The following is a 20,576-nucleotide window of genomic DNA, read 5'->3' as shown; positions in this document are numbered from 1 at the left end:
TTTCAAAGGGAAGGTAAACCCATCCCTCAGATTCACTGACAATGAAGACAAGGGCATGTACAGAGGTTAGTACAGTGCCTGGGAATGCTGGTGGTCACTGCCATTTCCTCCTAGGGTTATTCCTTTCATGGCTGTAGCTGGAACTCCAGTGGGGGAGCTTGCCAGCCAGTGGTGGGCAAGCACAGCTGTGCACCAGGTCATCTGTTCACATCCAGAGGCTGGTAGTAGTTGTGTGATTGTACAAAACCCACTAACCAAATCAAAGACTAGGTCCTAAACTGACATTCTGATACAATGAGCTTAAGATGGGGACCCCAAAAGCGGTTCTAAAAAGTCCATGGAAACCACTGGCACTGGGAGCCCACACCAAATCAGCCAGTCTCCCCAATGGCTCAGGCATAATCTTGCTCTTCAGGAAACACCTGTCACTTAATCTCAGTTTGGAACCCTGGGGACAGCATTCTGTTACTCCCCACCCCCCAACCAAGAAACACCCTATACTTTAGATAATGCTGTGTTCCTTAGGAAACTTCAGAATCTGACCACAGCTCCAACACATCACTGAAAGGATGTTACTTCTGCATAAGAAAGCTAGCCTCCCCCAGCTCTAGTCTGAGGCTGGAGACTGCCCAGCACAAAACTGTGCACCCTACAATGCAGGCTGCTGGTCAGCATCAGCCTCCCCTGGTCAACCCCTACTTCCAAGATGTTTCTGCACATTACTGCCAGCGTTGCTTTTTCCACTGACCTGCCAAGACTATCACAGAAACAAAACTGTCAAATGCCGGTTTTTAACTTTCCATTTATTCACATTTCATGGATTGTTACACTTCCTCACAGGCTCATTCAAAAGCTCACACACACTGAGATTATACTGTCTGACAATTCAAGTATTTTAGCGTTAGAAAACAATTTCCTGTTTAAGGAAAAGAACAGGTTATTTCATGTGTTAAGAAGTCTTACATCCCCTTACAACTCTGTCTGTGTTAAAGGACAGTCCTCAGTCTTGTGATCACTTCTGAAGAGCACGTGGTGGCCTTGTGCAGAGCATGGGGCTAGAAGGTGCCCTGAAGAGCTCCCAACTTCACCTATGGGTAACAGAACAGGTCATTTCCTTAAAATCTCACTTCTAGAATGAGACTTGGTTGGTGTTAGTGGGTAGTCTGCAGCCTCAAGGGGGCTGTTCCTCATCTTCAGAAATAGTAATAACATAATGAACAAGCTGGCAAGAATAGACTCCTTAACCTTCAAGAAAAGGTAGAGGAGGCTGTCAGGGGAAACCCTGACAACAAGGTGGACTTTTCCCTCTACACCACAGCAGGTATTATTTTTTGGCACGCAGCATGTAAAAAATAGGATTTAGAACTGAAAGTGTAAAAGAAATCAGCCCATCAGCAGTTGGACCTGTCACTAACAGCCGCAGCTGGTATGGTGTGGCTCTCCAAGGAAAACAGTGCAGGCCTAAAAACTGCTGATTGGGAATGTGCGAAATCATGAGATACAATGTGGGAAGGCCCAGGCTTAAGAGTTTGCCTAGACACACCCTGACAACAGAGAACACACACTTCCTCAGGCAAATAAAATACTTAGATTTTCAAACCAGAGAAAAACCTCAGTTTATATTAAACACACAATAGGCAAATTTCTAACATGTTAAAACATAAATGAAGTTTAAGCCATGGGTTGGAACCAGGTACTAACTAACACAGTTAAGGGAGAACAGAGCCCTCCAGGGGCCTCCCTGTGACAGACTTTCTAGTGACTCACACTCAGGTTAAGTGCAGAGTGCCGAGCTAGCTCCTAAAGCATAAAGACACACTGAGTTCCGGTCACATCCCCTCTCTCCTTCCAAAGTGATAGTCTTAGCAGCAAACTTTGCTGGGAATGTTAGGAAAGCTACACCCACTACTTTACAATTAAAATGGGCTGGGAAGGCAATCCAGTCACGACCTTTTTTGCTTTTACACTTTTGGTAAATATTCAAGGCATGGGCAGATGCTCACAGAGCCCCACCACCATTAATAGATAAGTTCCTGAAAGTACCCAAGAGTCTGACACTAGTCTGTCCCATGGGCATGTGGCTGCACCATACTGTTCTGAAATGTGATCCCCTTATTTCATCTTTGGAAAGCTGGGAAAACCTAACGTGAACAAGGTAGGGTCAGCGGTGACAGAAGCAGCAACTCACTTGCTAGAAACCAATTCTCAATGCTAAATGGCAAATGCACAGCACCCCGCCCAGGTCCACACCCCACAAAGCACAACACTCATGGATACATGTCAAAATGCTAAGCACAGAGCCATTTAACACAGTGATAACACTACTATCCCACCTCAGCAAAAGCTAACTAGCTCAGGGCTCAGGAGGCACAGGCAGGTGGGTCTCTGAGTTCACAGCTAGCCATGGATACATAAATAAAGTGAACTAGGTTTCACTCCCATCCCGGCATTGTAGTTTTAAAGAACTGTGACATCAGGTTTCGTGACTGTGTATTGACTGAGCACACAAGTGTGCACCTCTGGGCACTGACCCTGAGCCTTCAGACACTATCTGGTCCTGGTGAATGGTTTGAATGGAACTGAAAGTGGAACTTTAGTCATTATCCTTTTTTTTTTTTTTTGGTGGGGGTTGGGGATTACTATAGCTCAGGCTGCTGTGAACTCACAGTCTTCTTGCATCAGCTTCTCTAGCACTGGCATTACAGCTATGAGCCATGACCAGCTAGGCATCAGATTTTGCATTTAATTGATGCCTGGTCTTCAGAAAATGCTAGTGTTAGTGACCTCACCACTCTGAAGTTACACAAATGGCCCGTGCAGAACCATGGCACTCTTCCAAATGAACACACTCAATACCTCATCCTTAAAATAAAAACAAAACAAGTTTTCCAGATGCCAAGTAACATGCTGCTGTCTGAAGCTACAGACCAAATAGGTTTCCCACTCCTACACTCTTGCTTCTCATGAATGCATGGTCCCTGGGGACTCCATTCAGGCTTGCCTGTGGGGCTCACCAGGGCAGTGATGGCCATGAGCACACATCCCTTTTCAGCACGGCTTTACTTTTATCTTAAAATAAAGGCTTGTTTGTGGTATAGAAATGATATAAAAAAAAGCTACCAAATTTGTGCTTCTAAAGTCCATTCTTCCTGACAGCCCCTTCCACATTAATTTAGGGGGTAAAGAGCACCTCCTGAATAAAAACGACAAACCCAGTCTACACCACCAGCTCCCCCACAAACCACTCATGTCCTTTTCATGAAAAGGTAGTTCCTGGATCAGTCAAGCAGCCCCAGGTCGAAGGCCAGCACCTGCCAACAGGCTGATGACAGAGACACCCAACACCCAAAGTTCAGCACAGTCAGTGTGGTGGCATGGTGTTTGGCAGGAGTGCTAGTCACAGGTCACACAAGCCCACAGGAGGGAAGCCAACGGTTATCTTCTGGGGTTCTGTGGGACACTGCCATGGGGTCTCCTGAGGCAGGCAGGAAGGTGGGGCCCACACTGCCTGAAGGAGCCTTGGAGAGCTAAATGGTACCCTGATCACAGTCCATTAAGAATCACTTAGGTTAGTTTACTCAATGAATCAATATTTTAAAAAAAATCTTCCCAAATTTTCACCTCAATGAATTTTTTTTTAGTCCTCAGGAAAGAGAAGAGCTGACATACCCAGAGGTTTTATTGGCCTTAATCTTCCTCATAGAAGTTCCCGTTACCTAGAAGTTCTCAGAATGTCACAGTAAGAAGAGGAAAGAATGTGACTAAGTTTAGGGGGCAGAGGGGAAGCAGCGATGTGACAACATTCCTTGGTCGGCCTCAGTGCTCAGGCATCCTTTTTCTGCAGTAAAATCTTGTGTAACTCATCTGCATCCTCGCCCGTCTTCACTCGAATCAGCATGGTGACCGGGGCTGTGGGCTGCTTTTCATCCAGTGGGGGGTTGGGGACACAGACAATGAGGACATTGTTTTTCCCTGTTCGGGTGCACGGCATATTGGGTGGAATCAGAACATTCAGCAGTATATTGCCTTTGAGTAAACAAAGGAAAATATTTAAGAAAACAACACATAAAGAAATATATAAAATACCAAAACTATAGGATTCTTTAAGAGGCTAAAGATTTGACACTGAAGCAACTCTCAATGAGTTAAAAGTCATAGCCAGAAAGGCTTTCACTAGGCTGGAGGGGAGCCGGGGGTTGGCTGGACACACCCCAAAGTCTCTAAGGCAGGACCGTTGTTCAGAGTCACTGGCTTACCCTGACCTTTACCATTATGGGACTTAAGGATAAGGGGTCAGCAAAGTTCTGCTCACAGGCAGAGTGACATTATAGTGACACTGTGAGAGTCAAGTCATAGGAAAGAGAACCCTGGGAGTCTTCCAGGGAACCCTGGTAGTCTCCCACTACTGAGCACACATCACAGGCCCACTGCTGCCAGAGCTATTTATTTAATAGACTGTTGCAAGGGTTGGCTGAGTGGAGCAGAGAGGACAATAGCATTCTCTAGGGCTGGAGATGGTCCCATTGTTAAGCATGTGACACAAGGATCTGAGTTCAAATCTTCAGAACCCATGTAAAAAACTAGGGAGGGCGGCACATTCCTGTAACCCCCTGGTTAAAGAAGGGGTGGGGTTGGGTGTAGGAATGACAGCTATGGCAGAAACAGGTGGATGGATTCCTGACTCAGTGGCCAGATAGCTGAGCTAATCAATAGCTTCAGGTTTAGTGAGATGATGTCCCAAAAATAAAGGTAGAGACCAGCCAAGAAATGAGACCTAATAACCTTGGGCCTCCATGTACCAACTCTCCTCCCACAAAGACCCCCTTAAACTGACACCCGTGTACTTCTCCTTAGTGCTCATCAAACCATCCCACATGTATGCCACTATTCTGCCACATTCCAACATACAAAAGAACCCTTTGTGGTACTTTTCCACTATAGCTTTTAACAATACACCTACACTGTGTACTACACAATGTTCTTGCTTCTCAAATCATGTCCATATTAGTAACCAGAATATAAAGTTGACCTCATGATAAGACAAAACAAACCCCTATTACTGAGTTTCAAAATCCAATGAACTGTAGGGTCAAGACAAAGCTCTCTGCACAAACCATGATGGCTCTGCACCCACCTAGGTTGGTGTCTGCCCGCACCAAGAGCTGAGTCTTCTGATTGGCTGTAGGTTTTAAATGCAGGGTCCCCACGCCCTTCTCTTTAAATTCATTGTCTTTCTTGTAAAATAGTTTACACCTGTTGGAAAAAAACAGCAGACATGATCAGACATCAACAAGCCAGTTTGCTGACAACCACTGTTTACCTTCTGTGAGTCAACTGCAGTAGGTGGGTAAGAGAAGAATAAACCTTTACCCGATAAAGGTATCTAGCTGGGTTAAAAAATCAGAGTAAGATAATCTAGTTAGATATTCTAGAATCTACCACCCCACACACACACACCTTTCTTTGCAGTGCTGGACATGGAATTAAGGATTGTTGGCATGCAGGCAAATTTTGCTAGTGAGGGACAAACATAGTCCCCCTACAAACCCTTTAATAACACCTGAGACCATCTTTCCTCTCAAATGACCAACTTCTCACTGCCCTCTCTCAGGTGTCCTGGTCCACAGTAGGAGAGCAGACTGGCCCTTTAAGGACAGGCAGATACGGCAGTCTTGCATCTCCCCTCACCGGGCTTTCCCCCTTTTTATTTTTTTCAATTAAATTCCCTTTAGGCCTTCCATTTTTGATCCCCTAAGATATTGAGATAAATCAGGAATAGGGAGTGACTAAGTAGGGCACTCTTTTCCAAACCTATGCGTTAAATGAAGCCTCTTAGGTTATTAAGAAAACATAGCTAGCACTCTGGCGGGCGGGTGGGTCTTGAGTTCAAGGTTAGCCAGGGCTGCACAATTAAACCCCAACTCAAACACAAACAACAAAAAAAGACAAAATTAAGCCGGGCTGTAGTGGTGCATGCCTTTAATCCCAGCACTCAGGAAGAAGAGGCAGGTGGATCTCTATATGAGTTCAAGGCCAGTTTGGTCTACAAAGTGAGTTCCATGATAGCCAGGGCTACACAGAGAACCCTGTCTTGAAAAACAAAAGTTTGCTCACTTGACTTGCTTTGACAAAGAAGCTGCCCCCCCACAACAAACAAAACTGGAAAGTCATGGTTAATCTCTATGTGTCATTTGTATTATTAAAATTAAAATGGTTACTGCCTAAAAAGTTCATGAAATAAAACAAGAACTCCATGGCCCATGACATCTGCAACATAGGAAAGACTCTAATGTCTGTTATAAAAACACTACTGGAAGCTTAGACAGAACAAATGTTTCCCAGTAACTATTTCAGTACAATTAATTCCTAACAACAGAATTTAAATTTCCCATCCAGCCTTGTTCTTAATTCCTAACAACAGAATTTAAATTTCCCATCCAGCCTTGTTCTCAAAGAGGCAGCTCCCACCAGCAGAAGATTCATACATCCTTAACAGAAAGGAACAGCTGTGCCTAACTTTTCCTCTGGGGTTGCCCAGTCACAGAAAGGCCCACCCCATCCTAGGGACCACAGACATCTCCATGCTTACAGAAGGCTTGACTTTACATTAGAGGGAGAGAGAGAAGAGATAAGGAAGGCCATGAAGTCTGTTTCTAAAGCACTTCACACAGAGAGAAACAGTTTGTTTCACAGAGGACCTAGGATGTGTCCAGCACATCTTTAGAATTGGTGTGCTTTAAAAATAAACCGGCCAAGCTGGGTGGTGGTGGCACATGCCTTTAATGCCAGCACTAGGGAGGCAGAGGCCAGCCTGGTCTACAAAATAAATTTCACAACAGAGAAAACTCTTGTCTCGAAAAAACTAAAAAAATAACCAAATAGACCAAACATCCTTCCCTGTTGCAATTCAGTTGGCTGGAGCCAGGTCTGTGGGACACCCTTCCCCTGCAGCTCCCACAGCCCCACAGCCCCACTCACTTTTTGGAATAGAAAGCATCGTCCTCCTTCACTTCAGTCACAACCACCTTGGGTGGCTCATCATTCTCTTCTTCTTCATCGCCACCTGTCACAGAAACAGCTCAGAGTCAGCAGATGACTGCTTCTCACCACCCTGAACATCACCCTGGAAAACCCCACAGAAGCTGATCCGAGTGTAGATACCTTACTGTTTTAGGGGAAGAGGTGCCAGCTGGATTTTATTTTGTGAAATTTTAAATTTATTTTAGCGTGTATGTACATGGACATACTTGTGGGATTTGATTCTTTCCTTCTACCATGTGGCTTCCTGGAATCAAACTCAGGTTGTTAGGCCTAGAAGTAAGCACCTTTACCTGCTGAGTCATCTTGCCAGACTTAAATAATATTTAATAGCAACATATTTCTCTATTATAAAGTAACATTCAATTTGTAGAAAGCCCTAGAATGAAAAACATTCTTGCTTACGACATTCACCAAAACACACTTATATACAAAATTATACACACTCAGGTTGCCCCTTGGAGAATCAAAACCTAAAAAGGGCACCCAAACCATCCCTACCAATGTTGTTGTTATGTACAGAGACACACTGTGCCCAGGGATAAACAGCATCAGCAATGGCCAGAATGGCAAAAGATTGTTTTATAGGTCAGGGTTATCAGAGAAATTGCTCCAAAGCTTTGACTGAACCGCCACTACGATACCTGGCTTACTGGGAGAGGCAGGAAGGGTACATTCCATCAGTAGAGTCTCAATCACAAACAAGAGGTACCTGAGACTCTGCTGACACACACACAGGAAGGAACCTTTCAAAGAGAAAGGCAGCTGTGTAAAGCCTGCCAAACTAAAGCAACACTAAGAACTTGAACCAAAAGACTGAACTAAGGTCCAGTATGAAAACTAGATCCACTAGGCTCTCCTGGCAAGATTCAACATGATTTCTTAGGAGAGGCTCCCAGGACTGGGGAAAGGTGCTCCAGGAAGGCCAGACACTTGCTGTTTCAAAAACTTCCAAGTCCTTCTGATGGTAACCAGGATGGCAACAGTGTCAGATGGTACAGTATGCAGGACAAGGGCATGATACGCCTGCCTATGCTGGGAAGCACTCCTATTTAGGGGCAGAGGAGAAACAAAAGGGGGCCCCTTGGAGCTAGATGGACAGATGGCTCAAGGGTTAAGAGCACTGGCTGCTCCTCAAGAGGTTTTGAGTTCAATTCCCAACAACCACAGGGTGGTTTGTGGCTCACAACCATCTACAGTGAGATCTGGTGCCCTCTTCTGGTATGTTAACATACACACTGGCAGAACACTATGAATAATAAATCTCTTAAAAAAGGGAGGGTTATTGGACCATCTACCCTGAGTTCAGACAAGGTGCAGTAGCACTTGTCCCAAGTAGGACAGTGGCAAGCAGACAAACATAACCCAGAGAAAAGCACATTAACATGCATCCTCTTGAGGACTGTGTTAGGGCCTACTCCAAGAGCAGAGAAAGCCAAGGACTGGTACTGAAGCCCTAGATTTGACTTTATCCAAAGCTCAAGTACCACAGCAGAACTGTCACCGAGAGAATGCAGCCTTCTGGAAGGAAGGCCATATCCATACCCGAGGGGAATGCTGGCTTTGTTCTCTTGCCAGGTAAAGTTTTAATTATAGCCTACCTTAGCATGTTGTCCTCACCATTTTCTTTACTATTTGTTTCCTTGTACTGTGTCCTTATATCTTTGTATTTACTATTTACATGTATGTGAGTGTATGTGCACATGTTCATGCAGGAGCCTATAGAGGTTCAAAAGAGCTCTTGACCCCACATTTTTATATTTTGGACATCAGGGCCATCAGTTGATCAGCTTCCGGATGTCCTGTGTACTCTGCAGGCTGACTGCCCTCTTGGATGTCCAGAGGGTTTTAGGCATCATACAATTGTTTCCCTCATTTTACTTTTGCTGCAGCCTCAGGCGATTCAAAGTTGTTTTTCTTGGGTTTCACGCCTCTTATAGACATGTCTAGTGGATGGTAGTTATTTACACCCAGGAACATTTAACTATTGAAAACACTTAACTATCTGTATTGAAATTTAGAAACTTTGCTGGCTGTGGTGGTAGCACACATCTTCAATACCAGAACTTGGAAAGCAGAAGCTGTAAGATCTCTGTGGGTTCAAAGGCAGCCTAGTCTACATAGCAAGCTCTAGGACAGCCAGGGCTACATAGAGAAAAACAATAAAACCAAAGTCCCTGCCCCTAAAAATTAGACATCTATTCCCTCAGCATCACTATTCAAGTATGTAACTGCCCAGGCACAGCTAGTGGCTACCAAACTGAACATACTAAGTACACCCATCATTTTAAAAAGTTTTACTAGTTGGAACTGGTCCTGAAGTGTTATGCAAAACACAGATGAGCACTGTGGATACCAGTATCTCAGAAGAAATCCTGCAACTGTGCCCACTGCCAAGACCTGACATACTGGGTACAACAGGCCCAATGACAGAGTGTGATTCACAATAGCAGGGCCTTCCTTTAGGGATAGAGTGACCCTCCTTTGTAGCATGTCTGGTCCTAACATTAGTGCTGGAGCATCTCATTTACAGCCAAAGTCCTAAATGCAACAAATTCAATAGACACTCATATTGAGTCTTTTCAATACAATTATAAAATGATTTTTAATTTGCTTCTTCTATGCTCAACACCATGTACCCAGTGCCTTTTTCGTTAGCATTTTAGAACTTCCAGCCTCTGCTGCAGCCATCTGCAGCCTTCACTGCGTGACTGGAGACCCACCTCATGCGGACAGAAGCTGCATGTCATTCCTCCCACAGAACCACATCTCCACCCCATTCAACACATGTGAGCTTTTAACACCCTATAAAACAGGCCTTGCTCTATTTTAAGGATAAGGACTAAGCAACTGTGACATACACAGAAAGTGGAGCCCCTGGGACGCTCTCATTAGACCTGTACAGATGTGGAAACAGCAGCTTTGTATTTACCTCTGCATTCACTACTGCTGCCTCCTGCTTGACTCTCTGGGGCTTTTGCAGAAAACAGTGAAGAGGCTGCTTTACTTTGGGCAGCATCTTTACCAAATAAACTAGAGTTTCCAGGGGAGAATGAAAACCCAGTCAGGGAGCCAGAGCTTAATGAGCTCAAAACTGGGCTCTCAATTTTCTTGCCAAAATTAAATGAGGCACTTGTTGTTCCTTGTGCTGTGTCGGATTTCTTTTCTGCTGTAAACTCCACCTTTTCAGACGTGTCCTCTGCTTTGCTGCCACGAAACGAAAATGGTGATTCTTGCTGTAGTTTTGTTGAACTAAAAAGGGAGGGAGGCTGCATTCCAATCGATGCCCTGTCAGTCTGGCTCTCAGAACTGCTGCTGCCTCCGTTCTCAAGCTGCTTCTCAATCGTCGCCAAGTATCTCTCATAGTCTTTAAAAATGGGCGTCAGGTCACAAAGTGGGTTTGTATTCACATGCTTCACTATCCAATCTCGGACAGAGCAGTTCAAGCCAGCCAACTGCTTGTGATAGGCACTCCCAGCGCAGGCTGTACTGGAAGCAGGGCCAGAGGAGGACAGCTGATTGCTGCTATTACAGTTGGGACTTGAAATCTTCTTATCCACCAATGTAGCAGGTCCATTCACAGCAAAAGAACCTATAGGAAGTTAAAGTTCAAACACTTTAGAAGTGGTTTGATTAAACCATCTAAGGATTAGCTTGTTTTTACTGTTTTAACAGTCTTGCTACATAGTCCTAGGCAAGCTGGAACCAATCATTCTGCTTCAATTTCTTGAGCTGGGATAGTAGGTGTGTGTGCCACTAGGCCCAGCTACAACTAGGTTTTTGTTCCACTACCCTCATGCTTGGCTTCCCTGTTACTGTTCACCAAGCTTGTGTTCATAAGCCAATGCTGAGGAACTGGTAAATGACATTTAGTCCATTATGGTAGTAATGACTAAAGAGGCAAGTGAGTGGTGCATGGCTGCAGTCTGCCATGTGACGCTAGAATCAGATGGATCCAGACTACAAAGTCAGCCTCACATAAAGGTAAAGGCTAGCCTGAGTTCCCACAGCTGAGCTACATTAAGACCCATCTCAAATCAACAAACACTACACAGCATACACTTTCAGAGCCAGTCAGGATCATTTTTAGGGGTCAGCCCATGATCCTGTTCTTTATGTGAATCCCAGAAGTTGTTGAACAGTATTTCCTGTTCAAACCTAGATTAGGACACTGTGGCCAATGACAGTATCACCCCAGTTTCCAATGGTCATCATGGTGGGAGGTGCACAGAAGGGCCTTCATGTGCATGAACCATGCATGAAGGCAAACTCTGAGTCTACAAAAGTGCTTCCTTCTTGCCAGTCAATTCTGGGACTCAGAAGTTAGGAACTTAACCTTGAAGTCACATAGCAAATAACAGAACTGAGAACAGAATTGCTGTGTGCTGGTGCAAAGGTATGTTCTGCTGGCCCACTTGCTCCATGCATCCAAGTCCCATCCTTTCACTGACATGTCCAAGGATGCAGTACTCAAAACACCTCACCAGCTGGGTCTGGTAGCACACTACACAGTATCCCAGTACTCAGGTTGGAAGAGGATGATGGAATTCAAGGTCAGCCTGGGCTACATACCCTGTCAAAAAGGAAAAATAAAACACAACCTGGGAAGAGTTCTCTTTCCGCATCGATTTCAGAGGGGGCTGTAGAGGGAGGGCTACTCACCAAAGGTGGCCTTGGGCTCTACTGCCGTCACCTTTGCACTGGAGAAGGGTGTGGTACTGGTTGTGTTGTTTCCATTTGTCAGTCCTTCCAATGGCTTCCCTCCAGAGCCACCACCAAATCCAGAAAATCCTCCTCCTCCAGAAGGCACAACCAAACCTTTAAAACCTTTAAAAGCGCCTCCACTATCAGACTGAAATATAAAGAAAGCATGTTTTAGGTAGGCAGACTTCCATCACCAAGTAAGTGACAACAGCATCTTAGAAACAGCACAGGGTTCACATGTGGTGGCATTGCACCTAATGGCACTGCCCAGACAGGACAGAGGAAAAGATGGTGACTCCAAGGACAGCCATGTCCTTGCCTTCCTTAAAAAGCCAGGAGAGAAGGTCATAATGGCTAGATCTGTATTTAAAGGCACTGTAAATATTCAAAAATTACAAATTAACGTACCTGCCACCGAGCTCCAGAATAACTGAAAATATTACCAATACAATTAAACCTCATACAATGTACCTTTTCAAAGAACATCTGCCTAAAGAAGCTTTGCAAACACAAAATTAGATTAATTAAAAATATTTCACTGTCTAATTTCTCAAGAACTTTGGGGTTTTCAAGCTGTTCTCAGCCTACAGAAATCTGAGGAGACCATAACTGCAGATTCTAGCCTTTCTATCAGGCAATCCAGTGCAATGCCTTGCTTTTGTTTGCTGTTTCCTGATTTCTATCTTTAGCAAGCTTTTCCATTGGCCAGCCTATTCAGTCAGCAGAGATACTGTGAAACTTACATTACTTACAAAACTCTAGACACAGACAGACAGACACACACACACTCTCTCTCTCTCTCATAAAAATAATCTAACATTATTTTTCTAACATAATAATAATCTGAGTTCAAAGCCAGCCTGGTCTACAGAGAAAGCTCTATGACAGCCAGGACTATGCAGGGAAACCCTGTCTCAAAAACAAACAACCTAACATATACCATATGACCTACAGACAAGCTGTGAAACTACAGGCCTTTTGATTCTGCGCTTGATTTAGAAGTCATATAACATTATTGATACTTTAAAAACTGCCAACATACATTGTTTCTAGCTAAATTTTAGAGTGAATTTAACATATCCATTTTTTTCCCTCAAGACATAGCCTCACTATGCAGACCAGGATAGCCTTGAGCTCAGACCCACCTGCCTCTGCCTCCCAGTGCTGGAACAAAAAGGTGTGCACTACTATGCCAGGCTTGACACACCTACATTATTTCTATTGCTTAGACCTGTTTGCATCCATATTTTGGAAAAGCAAATTTCTTCATTTATGTGGATGACATGACATTTAGTTATTCTAGTATTAAGTTCTGACCAAACCTCAGTGCTAAGATTCAATGTGAATTTCAACGCTTCTATATACCATTCCTTTCCCAGCTCAAGGGTCCTGCTTCTCTACTTCCTTTCATACATATTTTAGAAAAAGATGTATACCTAGATCTGCCAGACCTTTTGACATTACCAACATCAATACTGTCATCCACAAACTTCACCCAACACCTCATAATTAAGTTAGCCTACCCCATCACACATGAAATCTCATGTTTTAAATACGTTTACAATTTTGTGTTGGGCGGTGCTACCCTGGGCCAAGTAGCAGATACACTACTTTGTCTCTGGCCTTCATTCACTGGACAGCTAGACCCCCTCATGTCTCAGCCTGGCTTGGCTTCCCTATATTCTGAGTTCATTGGCCAGCTAGGCTAGCTAATGATGAGCTATAGGTTCACTAAGTTACTATCTCAACCCAGTAAGACAGAGGTTGGGAGATGACTTAGCAGGTAGAGCATGCACCAAACACTGGGGACTGGAGTTCAGTTCCCAGCACCCATTAAATGCTAACTAGGCAGCCTGCCCATAATCCCAGTGAGTGGGAGGCAAGACTCAGGGAATTCACATAACAAACTAGCTTAGCTGGCCAGACTAGGCAAATCAGCAATGTCTGGGTTCAAGTGAGACCCTGCCTCAATATGAGATGGGGAGAGTCATGAGGTAAAACACCCAATGGCTACTTCTGGTGTCTATATGTGTACTACACACACACACACACACACACACACACACACACACACACACACACATACACACACGCGCGCACACACTACCACTACAACCTGCTGCCAAGGAATAATGATGACGATAACGATGAAAGGTTAACCTGATGTTAACTTTTGGCTTCTACATGCACACACATGTAATTTATTCTCAAGTGACCACAAAGGTTGACCTCAAAACAGCTTCTTCCTTGTGACCATAGATTCTAAGTCACTAAAGTCATGCTCTTGGGTCTAGAACCTATTTGAGGATTTACAAGGGGGGGAAGAGCACTGTAGTAATCACTGAACACTAGACACGTGACTTTAATTCCAGAGTTACAACTCAAGTTACCTTTCTAAGCACAGAAAAAAAAAAAAAAAAAAGAACACACATACTACCATATTATGAAACATATCAGTACATGAAATGCTTCTATTGTGGTGAGAGGACTCTCCTTTCTTCAACTCCCAGATTCCACCTTACATTATTTTTGTATGGATACTAATTTTCCTCTTCATGCTGTCACTTAACTTTGTCAGTATCTATCTTACATCTCAACTAGGAACAGGACAGGCCTCATTATTATGTTTTCTAGCTTCCAAGATCTACACCAAGAAGCACTTTAAAAGGCATGTGTGGGGGCTGGAGAGATGGCTTAACAGTTAAGAGCACTTTCTGCTCTTCCAGATGACATGATTCAGTTCCTAGTACCCATGTCCAGAGCTTACAACCACCTATAACACCAGAGGACCTAAAACCTTCTGATCTCTCTGGGCACCCACACACCTATGGTGCACACACACCCCCACCCGTATAAATTGAATACTTTCTTAAAAAATTTGTGGGCCAGGGCTGGAGAGATGGCTCAGCTGTTAAAGGCTAGGCTCACAACCAAAAACATAAAAATTTGTGGGCCAGTGAAATGGTTCAGCAGCCTGATGACCTGAACTTGATTCCCAGGGACCAGATGCTGAAGAGAACTGACTCATGCAATTGTCCTGGCCTCTATGTGTGCCACAGCAGGGAGCAAAACACACACACACACACACACACACACACACACACTCACTCACACACTACACTGGGAGAGCATTTGCTGTATGAATGCATCAGTATGAAGCAGCACTCACTTCAAATCCAACGTTCCTACGCTTTGCCTTCTTGATGGCTCTATTCTTTAAGACTTCCTCACTGGCCACTGAGAATGTTCCCACCTGCAAGAATGGACAAATCAGAGAGCAGCAGAAAGGTAAGACCAAAAGATTAAAGCTAAGTATACATGCTAGAACAAACATGAATTATTTATCTGATATTTGATGAGCTTCAAAGAGTTGACTGTTAACACATTATAGCTCTCATCTATTATCAACAGATTTCTGAAGATTCCAATTCTATTCATGCATCATAAATCTTTCCAGAATCTACAATTCCAGGCTTCAGTTCAAACCCAGAAATAGGAACATGTGATTTCTGCAAAGATGAACAACACTGAATCTTTGGTGCACTAACCGTCATGGCTGGCTTCCTCAAATATCTTAGACATATGGTCTAAGACAAAATCACTAATAGTTACAGTAAAATGTACTGTCATCAAGACAGAAGAGCTAACTTCCAAAAGCTTATGATAGTAAAGCCCAGTCTGAACAAGGAGCCCAAACCTTACTCCCACAATTTTCAAAAACGTTAAATTGAAAACCAGGCGGTAGTGGTGCACCCCTTTAATCCCAGCACTCAGGAGGCAGAGGTAGGCACATCTCTGTGAGTTCGAGGCTAGCCTGGTCTACAGAATGAGTTCCAGTACAGCCAGAACTGTTATACAGAGAAACCCTATCTGGAAAAACATTTCCAAACAAAACAAAATTGTTATAGATAGCATGCACATTTTTCTTTTGTAGAATAGGATCCTGCACAGGTGACGCTTAAGCTCTACCCCTAAGCTGTAGCCTTCACTCACTGTTCTGGACAACAGTCCTGGTACTGTCCACCTTGTCCACTGTCTAAAAGGCCAGATAACCTTGTTACAAATAACCCCAGTCATCCAGTGTTCTTCAACAGTGAGATAAATGTGCTGAAAGGCTTTGATTATATTTCATCTATTCTCTTACCTGTAAGGCTAGAACTAAATATTCTTATCCAGACAGGTATGCCAGGTCCAACTGATAGCCCCTATACACAGAAGGCTAAGGCAGCAAGACTGACAGTTTAAAGCCAGCCTGAATTACAAATTGATACCATCTCAAAAACAAAACTACTCCCATTTCAGATCATATTAACCCAGAACAAGGACCCTCATAACCTAAAACAAGGACCATTTGGCTATACTTGTCCAATTAATGTAAATGATTTCCATGCTCATTTTAGTAGAACCTGTCCGAGTTCTTTCACTCCTAGACACATTAGTGTCAGAGCAAACAATTATATGGCAGTCTAGATCTTGTTCCTACCCCAGGACTATGCTAAAGATCAAGGCAGGGGGGAAAAAAATCCACGACCAAGGCTCAATTAAAGACCAAGTCAGTTAAATGCCCTATAAAAACATTAACATACCAATGGTTTGGCTTCCCTAAACATATCAGTATACATATCAGTACCAAAAAGGAAGACAGCAACCTACCAATAAAACTGCAAAACACTTTTTATTCCCTGATTCCTTCTTTCCTTACCACCTAGCTGTGTGCTATAGACCTGGAGTTAGCTCTGCTACAGATTTTCTTAGTGAACTGGCCTACATGCTCAAGAGACCTAGAAATGCAAATATTTCCTCACAGGAGACAACAATTTTTCTGGCAAAGAAACTACAACAGTGATGTAAATTCTATTCCAACCAGTATTGCTGAGGCACAGGTCTAGCATCAGAACAGCAAACAGCAAGGTACAGGAAGCACAGGAGTGAGGGCAACTGTGGAGAGAACCGTAGCCCGCTAATTCCATGCCTAGCCCCCTCAAATTGCCTTCTAGTAAAGACTAAAACACTCAAACCATAGTAAAGGATGCTGCAAATGTATGAGGCAAGCAGGAATGTGTGTCTACACACTCATCAGGAGCACTCACTAGTAGAAAAGCTATTCACATATGAAAAACAAGCTTCTACAGTAAATGTATACAGCCTCACATCTGCTCTCCTGCTCTGTGTATTTTTAAATGTTTAAAGTCTACTGTATTCTTCATGAAGAACGCAGCATGAACTTTAATGCAGACAGCAAGAAACCACGAAGGGAACTGCTCTGTACCTCTTCAGCTTCGTCTTCTTGATCCCAATTCCTATCTGTTAATTCCTTCTCAGCAATTCTTTTGGCCATTTTTGTGAACCTAGATTACAGAAAACAGAAACAAAATGTTTGCTTTTCTGCATCAAGATAGTTCTTACAAATAACTTTTTTTTGTTGCAGTCTTCATTTATTTTGTAATAAAATCACAATATAGAGAAATTAAAGAAAAAGCAGTTAACAGGTTTAAACAAATGAGATTTACTTACAGGGCTTTGCTCAAAGGGAAGGAAATACAGTAGGAAATTAATAAAAATATAGAGTTCAGCAAAGTTAATATTACTTTTTTAATTTAAAATTTTTATTACAAGTAACTTTAAAAATCCAGCATAGGATCTGGTAAGCATACTCCTGATGCCAGTGAAACTGCTTCAGTGAGAGCTTTACAATAGGCTAGGGGACTCCAGTGGCACATATTCAATTACTATTTGAAGAGGCAGGCACAGATACCTGAGAAACATTGGCACCTTTTCTAAACAGGAAGCCAACTCCATTCAGAAAGATTAAATGAAACATCTATTGATCTTTCAAAATCTGCAATATTTACATAGCATATTGCACATACAGTAAAGTCCTTAAGTCAACAGAAATATTTTTGCCATAAACAAAACATTTTAATTGTTTAAAATGTGTATTTAACTTTATTTTATGTGCTCTGGTGTTTTGCCATAGGTGTCAGGTCCCTTGGAACTGAAGTTCCAGACAGTTGTGAGCGGCCATGTGGGTGCTAGGAATTGAACCCTGATCCTTTGGAAGAGCAGCTGCTGCTCTAAACCGCTGAGCCATCTCTCCAGCCCCAATATTTAAAATTTAAAGATAACTTATAAGTTTATTCTTGGATAAGGATTTTAATAATGTACTGGAAATACTTTTGCAACATGAGTCCTTTCCTTATGGCTACAATTGACAGAAATGTCTCAATTAACATACAATGCCCCTGAAATAGATATTACAAAAAGCTAAGACATTCTTACAAATTCAAATCTTATTACTATGGATACTTCAAAAGTATCCCCATGCCTAGAGATGGCTTGGCAGATAGGGAGTGCACTGCTACTGCAGAAGACAAGTGTTTGATTCCCAGTACCTACCAGAAGCCCTCCACAAGCCGATGTGAAGGAGGGGCTCCAACTTTTACTATATCACAAACTTACATTTCTCTTCCAGGTGCTTTTCTTTTTCTGGTTACAGAATGATTTTACAATCGAAAATTCTAAAATATACAGTATGAACTCTAACACCAGTAACTGGGAACTCTCTCTTTTAACTACTTCCTACAAACATTGCAAAGTTGACCATATTAGAAATAGCATTCTTCCTAGAACTCTTCAAGAATAAGGTCTCTGGATTCATCGGGAAATTTTTCTAATCATTGCCTAACATCGACACCAGAGGGCAGAAGAGGCAGGCAGTGGACCGGTTATAGTCACTTATGTGGACAAAAGGGATGGTAAGAAAAACAAATAGAATACTAAGTAAAACTTTAACATATAAATCATACTTGAAACTAAAGAGTAACTGCCATAATAAAACAAATTAATGAAGCTGATATCATTTTATCCCCCACAAGGGAAGAATTTATTTGGTTTATTGATGACTCCAAATGTCCCAAACCTGCTTGACTCATTAGATAACTGTTGCTGAATCAATGATCTGAGGCATTACATATTTGAGAAAATACTACAAGATGCTAGTACTAGCTAGCATCCAGGACAAGCTGAGAGATGACGGGCATGTGAGCTTGGTGAATGCTTCCTTACCTGTGGGATGGAAAGCGTGCTATAAAAGCTAAGTTACAATAAAAGGCATAGCTTAGAATGGTCCCCTAGAACAGAGGAAGTGTTTTTGCATATTTTAAATAAACAAATTCTGTTAAAAACAAAATATAATTTTTACACCCAAACTCAAAAGGTGTAGTGTGGGAAACAAAGTAACTCGAAGGATAAGCTCAAGTTTTAAAACACATTTCACCAACCAGAGGTGATGGCAAAAGAGAGGCTGAGGCAGAATGATAAGATAGACAGCAAAACCAGTCCTTTAAAAACAAAGGTACCAAATACCTACTTATTCCACATTTCCTTTTTCAGAAAGACATCTCTGTGAAGTACTCGGTTCAAGGTGTAGCGCTAAAGACTTATTTGCCAGCTATTATTATTGTTATTATTAAGGCTTTTTTTCCCCCTTGTGTAGTGCTGGGGATAGAATTCGGGGTTTCTGTGCTTGCTAGGCGAGCCCTCTATCTACAGGCTACCGGGGGACTCTAACCGCCGTAACAAATCAACCTAACAAATCAAGTTACACCAGCAGCTCGGAAGAGTTTGCCAAATGTCTGCGTTTGCGGGTAAAATGGCAGCAAGTTACAAAATGCTTTCTAGATATGAAGTGCTGTAGTTAGGAGAAGCGCAATATTCGTGAATTACCCCTTCCTGCAGTAAGTGTGGGCACCGGGTACAGTCCTGCTCTTAAGAGATGAACTTCACATGAAAAACCGCTTCGGCTATCCTCGATAGCGAGGAGCAGATCGAGGTCACTGAAACGGCACGGAAAGTCCAAACCTCAAAACTGGCTCTTGACGAACCCGGGGGACCAACAGCCTGGGAACGCTGTGAGTGCAACCGGGCCCAGCCAGGGGGACGATGTAGGAGGAATGAAGGCCAGAGCAGCCCCGCCGCCACCACCGCCTATCTCCGCCGGGGCCGAGGCCCGAGCCCCGCCGAGCCCTCCTCGGGCCAGCCGCGGTTCGTAGGGCAGGCCCGGCCGGGCTTCACAAACAGCCGGCCGCGTCGCTAAAGGCCGCCGGCGCCCCGCCCTCCCGACCGCCCGGCCCGCCGCGCCCTCACCTCCGGGGCGGCCGCCGCAAATCGCTCTAGGTCCCGGGCGCCGCGAACAGGTCCGAGGCGGCGGTCGCAGCCGCTGGGAGCTTCCGGCGCGCTGAGCGCCTCCAAGGACTTCGTGATTAGCAGGTCTTGGGAGCTGTGCGTCTTTGAGTCCGACAGCGAGGGGAAGACACACTCACTCAGCCTGAAGCCGCTACTAAACGCTGAAGAGAGCGCTCCCAGCCGCCATCTTGTAACTCGAAATACCCCCTCAGAACCAATTCAAGGAAGGAAGAAAAAAAAAAAAGGAGAAAAAAAACGCCCGCGTCCAATTACTGCGCAAGCGCATAGGAGCCCCAGCCGCCAGCACCGCGTCCTAAAGGCTGCCGGTGTCACATGGCTCACGGACACGCCCCCTTGGAAACGGTCGCTGGGAGGAGCGTGAGCTTTGCGCATGGGCGTACGGACCGCGGGCTGTGGAGGTTGAGCCAGCGGCACTGGCAGCGCGGGACAAGCACGTTGGTCACGTGTCAGCCGCCTCCCGGGTTTGGGGCGGTTCGCGCGCCAATCGCTGCTGAAGCGCGGGCGGGACGAGTTGTCTGGCCAGCGGGTGACTCTGGTGGAGCTCTCTCTGATGGTGGGCTGGGCTGCTGAGGAGGCAAGCAGTGGATCTGGGGAACATGAGACGTGTGCCGTGTGCTTCTCGCGGGTGG

General features: G+C 44.1%; 1 protein-coding gene across 2 annotated transcripts; it reads right to left on the bottom strand.

Annotated features, from left to right (window-relative positions):
- Nucleotides 1-786: 786 nt before the first annotated feature.
- Nup50 (nucleoporin 50) lies at nucleotides 787-20,138 on the bottom strand. 2 transcript variants are annotated; one of them, XM_051189534.1, is made up of 8 exons: nucleotides 19,888-20,138; nucleotides 17,012-17,090; nucleotides 14,912-14,995; nucleotides 11,701-11,890; nucleotides 9,971-10,630; nucleotides 6,979-7,063; nucleotides 5,135-5,253; nucleotides 787-4,026 (listed from the first exon to the last, which is right to left on the bottom strand). In XM_051189534.1, the coding sequence occupies exons 2-8, from the start codon at nucleotides 17,078-17,080 to the stop codon at nucleotides 3,824-3,826; spliced, it is 1,410 nt and encodes a 469-aa protein (XP_051045491.1). In that variant the 5' UTR covers nucleotides 17,081-17,090; nucleotides 19,888-20,138; the 3' UTR covers nucleotides 787-3,823. The 2 variants fall into 2 exon arrangements, with proteins under 2 accessions (XP_051045491.1, XP_051045492.1); XM_051189535.1 differs by lacking the exon at nucleotides 19,888-20,138 and adding an exon at nucleotides 19,603-19,626.
- Nucleotides 20,139-20,576: the final 438 nt, after the last annotated feature.

This window comes from Phodopus roborovskii, unplaced genomic scaffold (genome assembly GCF_943737965.1).
Source record: "Phodopus roborovskii unplaced genomic scaffold, PHOROB, whole genome shotgun sequence".
Classification (NCBI taxonomy): domain Eukaryota; kingdom Metazoa; phylum Chordata; class Mammalia; order Rodentia; family Cricetidae; genus Phodopus; species Phodopus roborovskii.
This window is presented reverse-complemented; position numbering and strand designations above follow the sequence as displayed.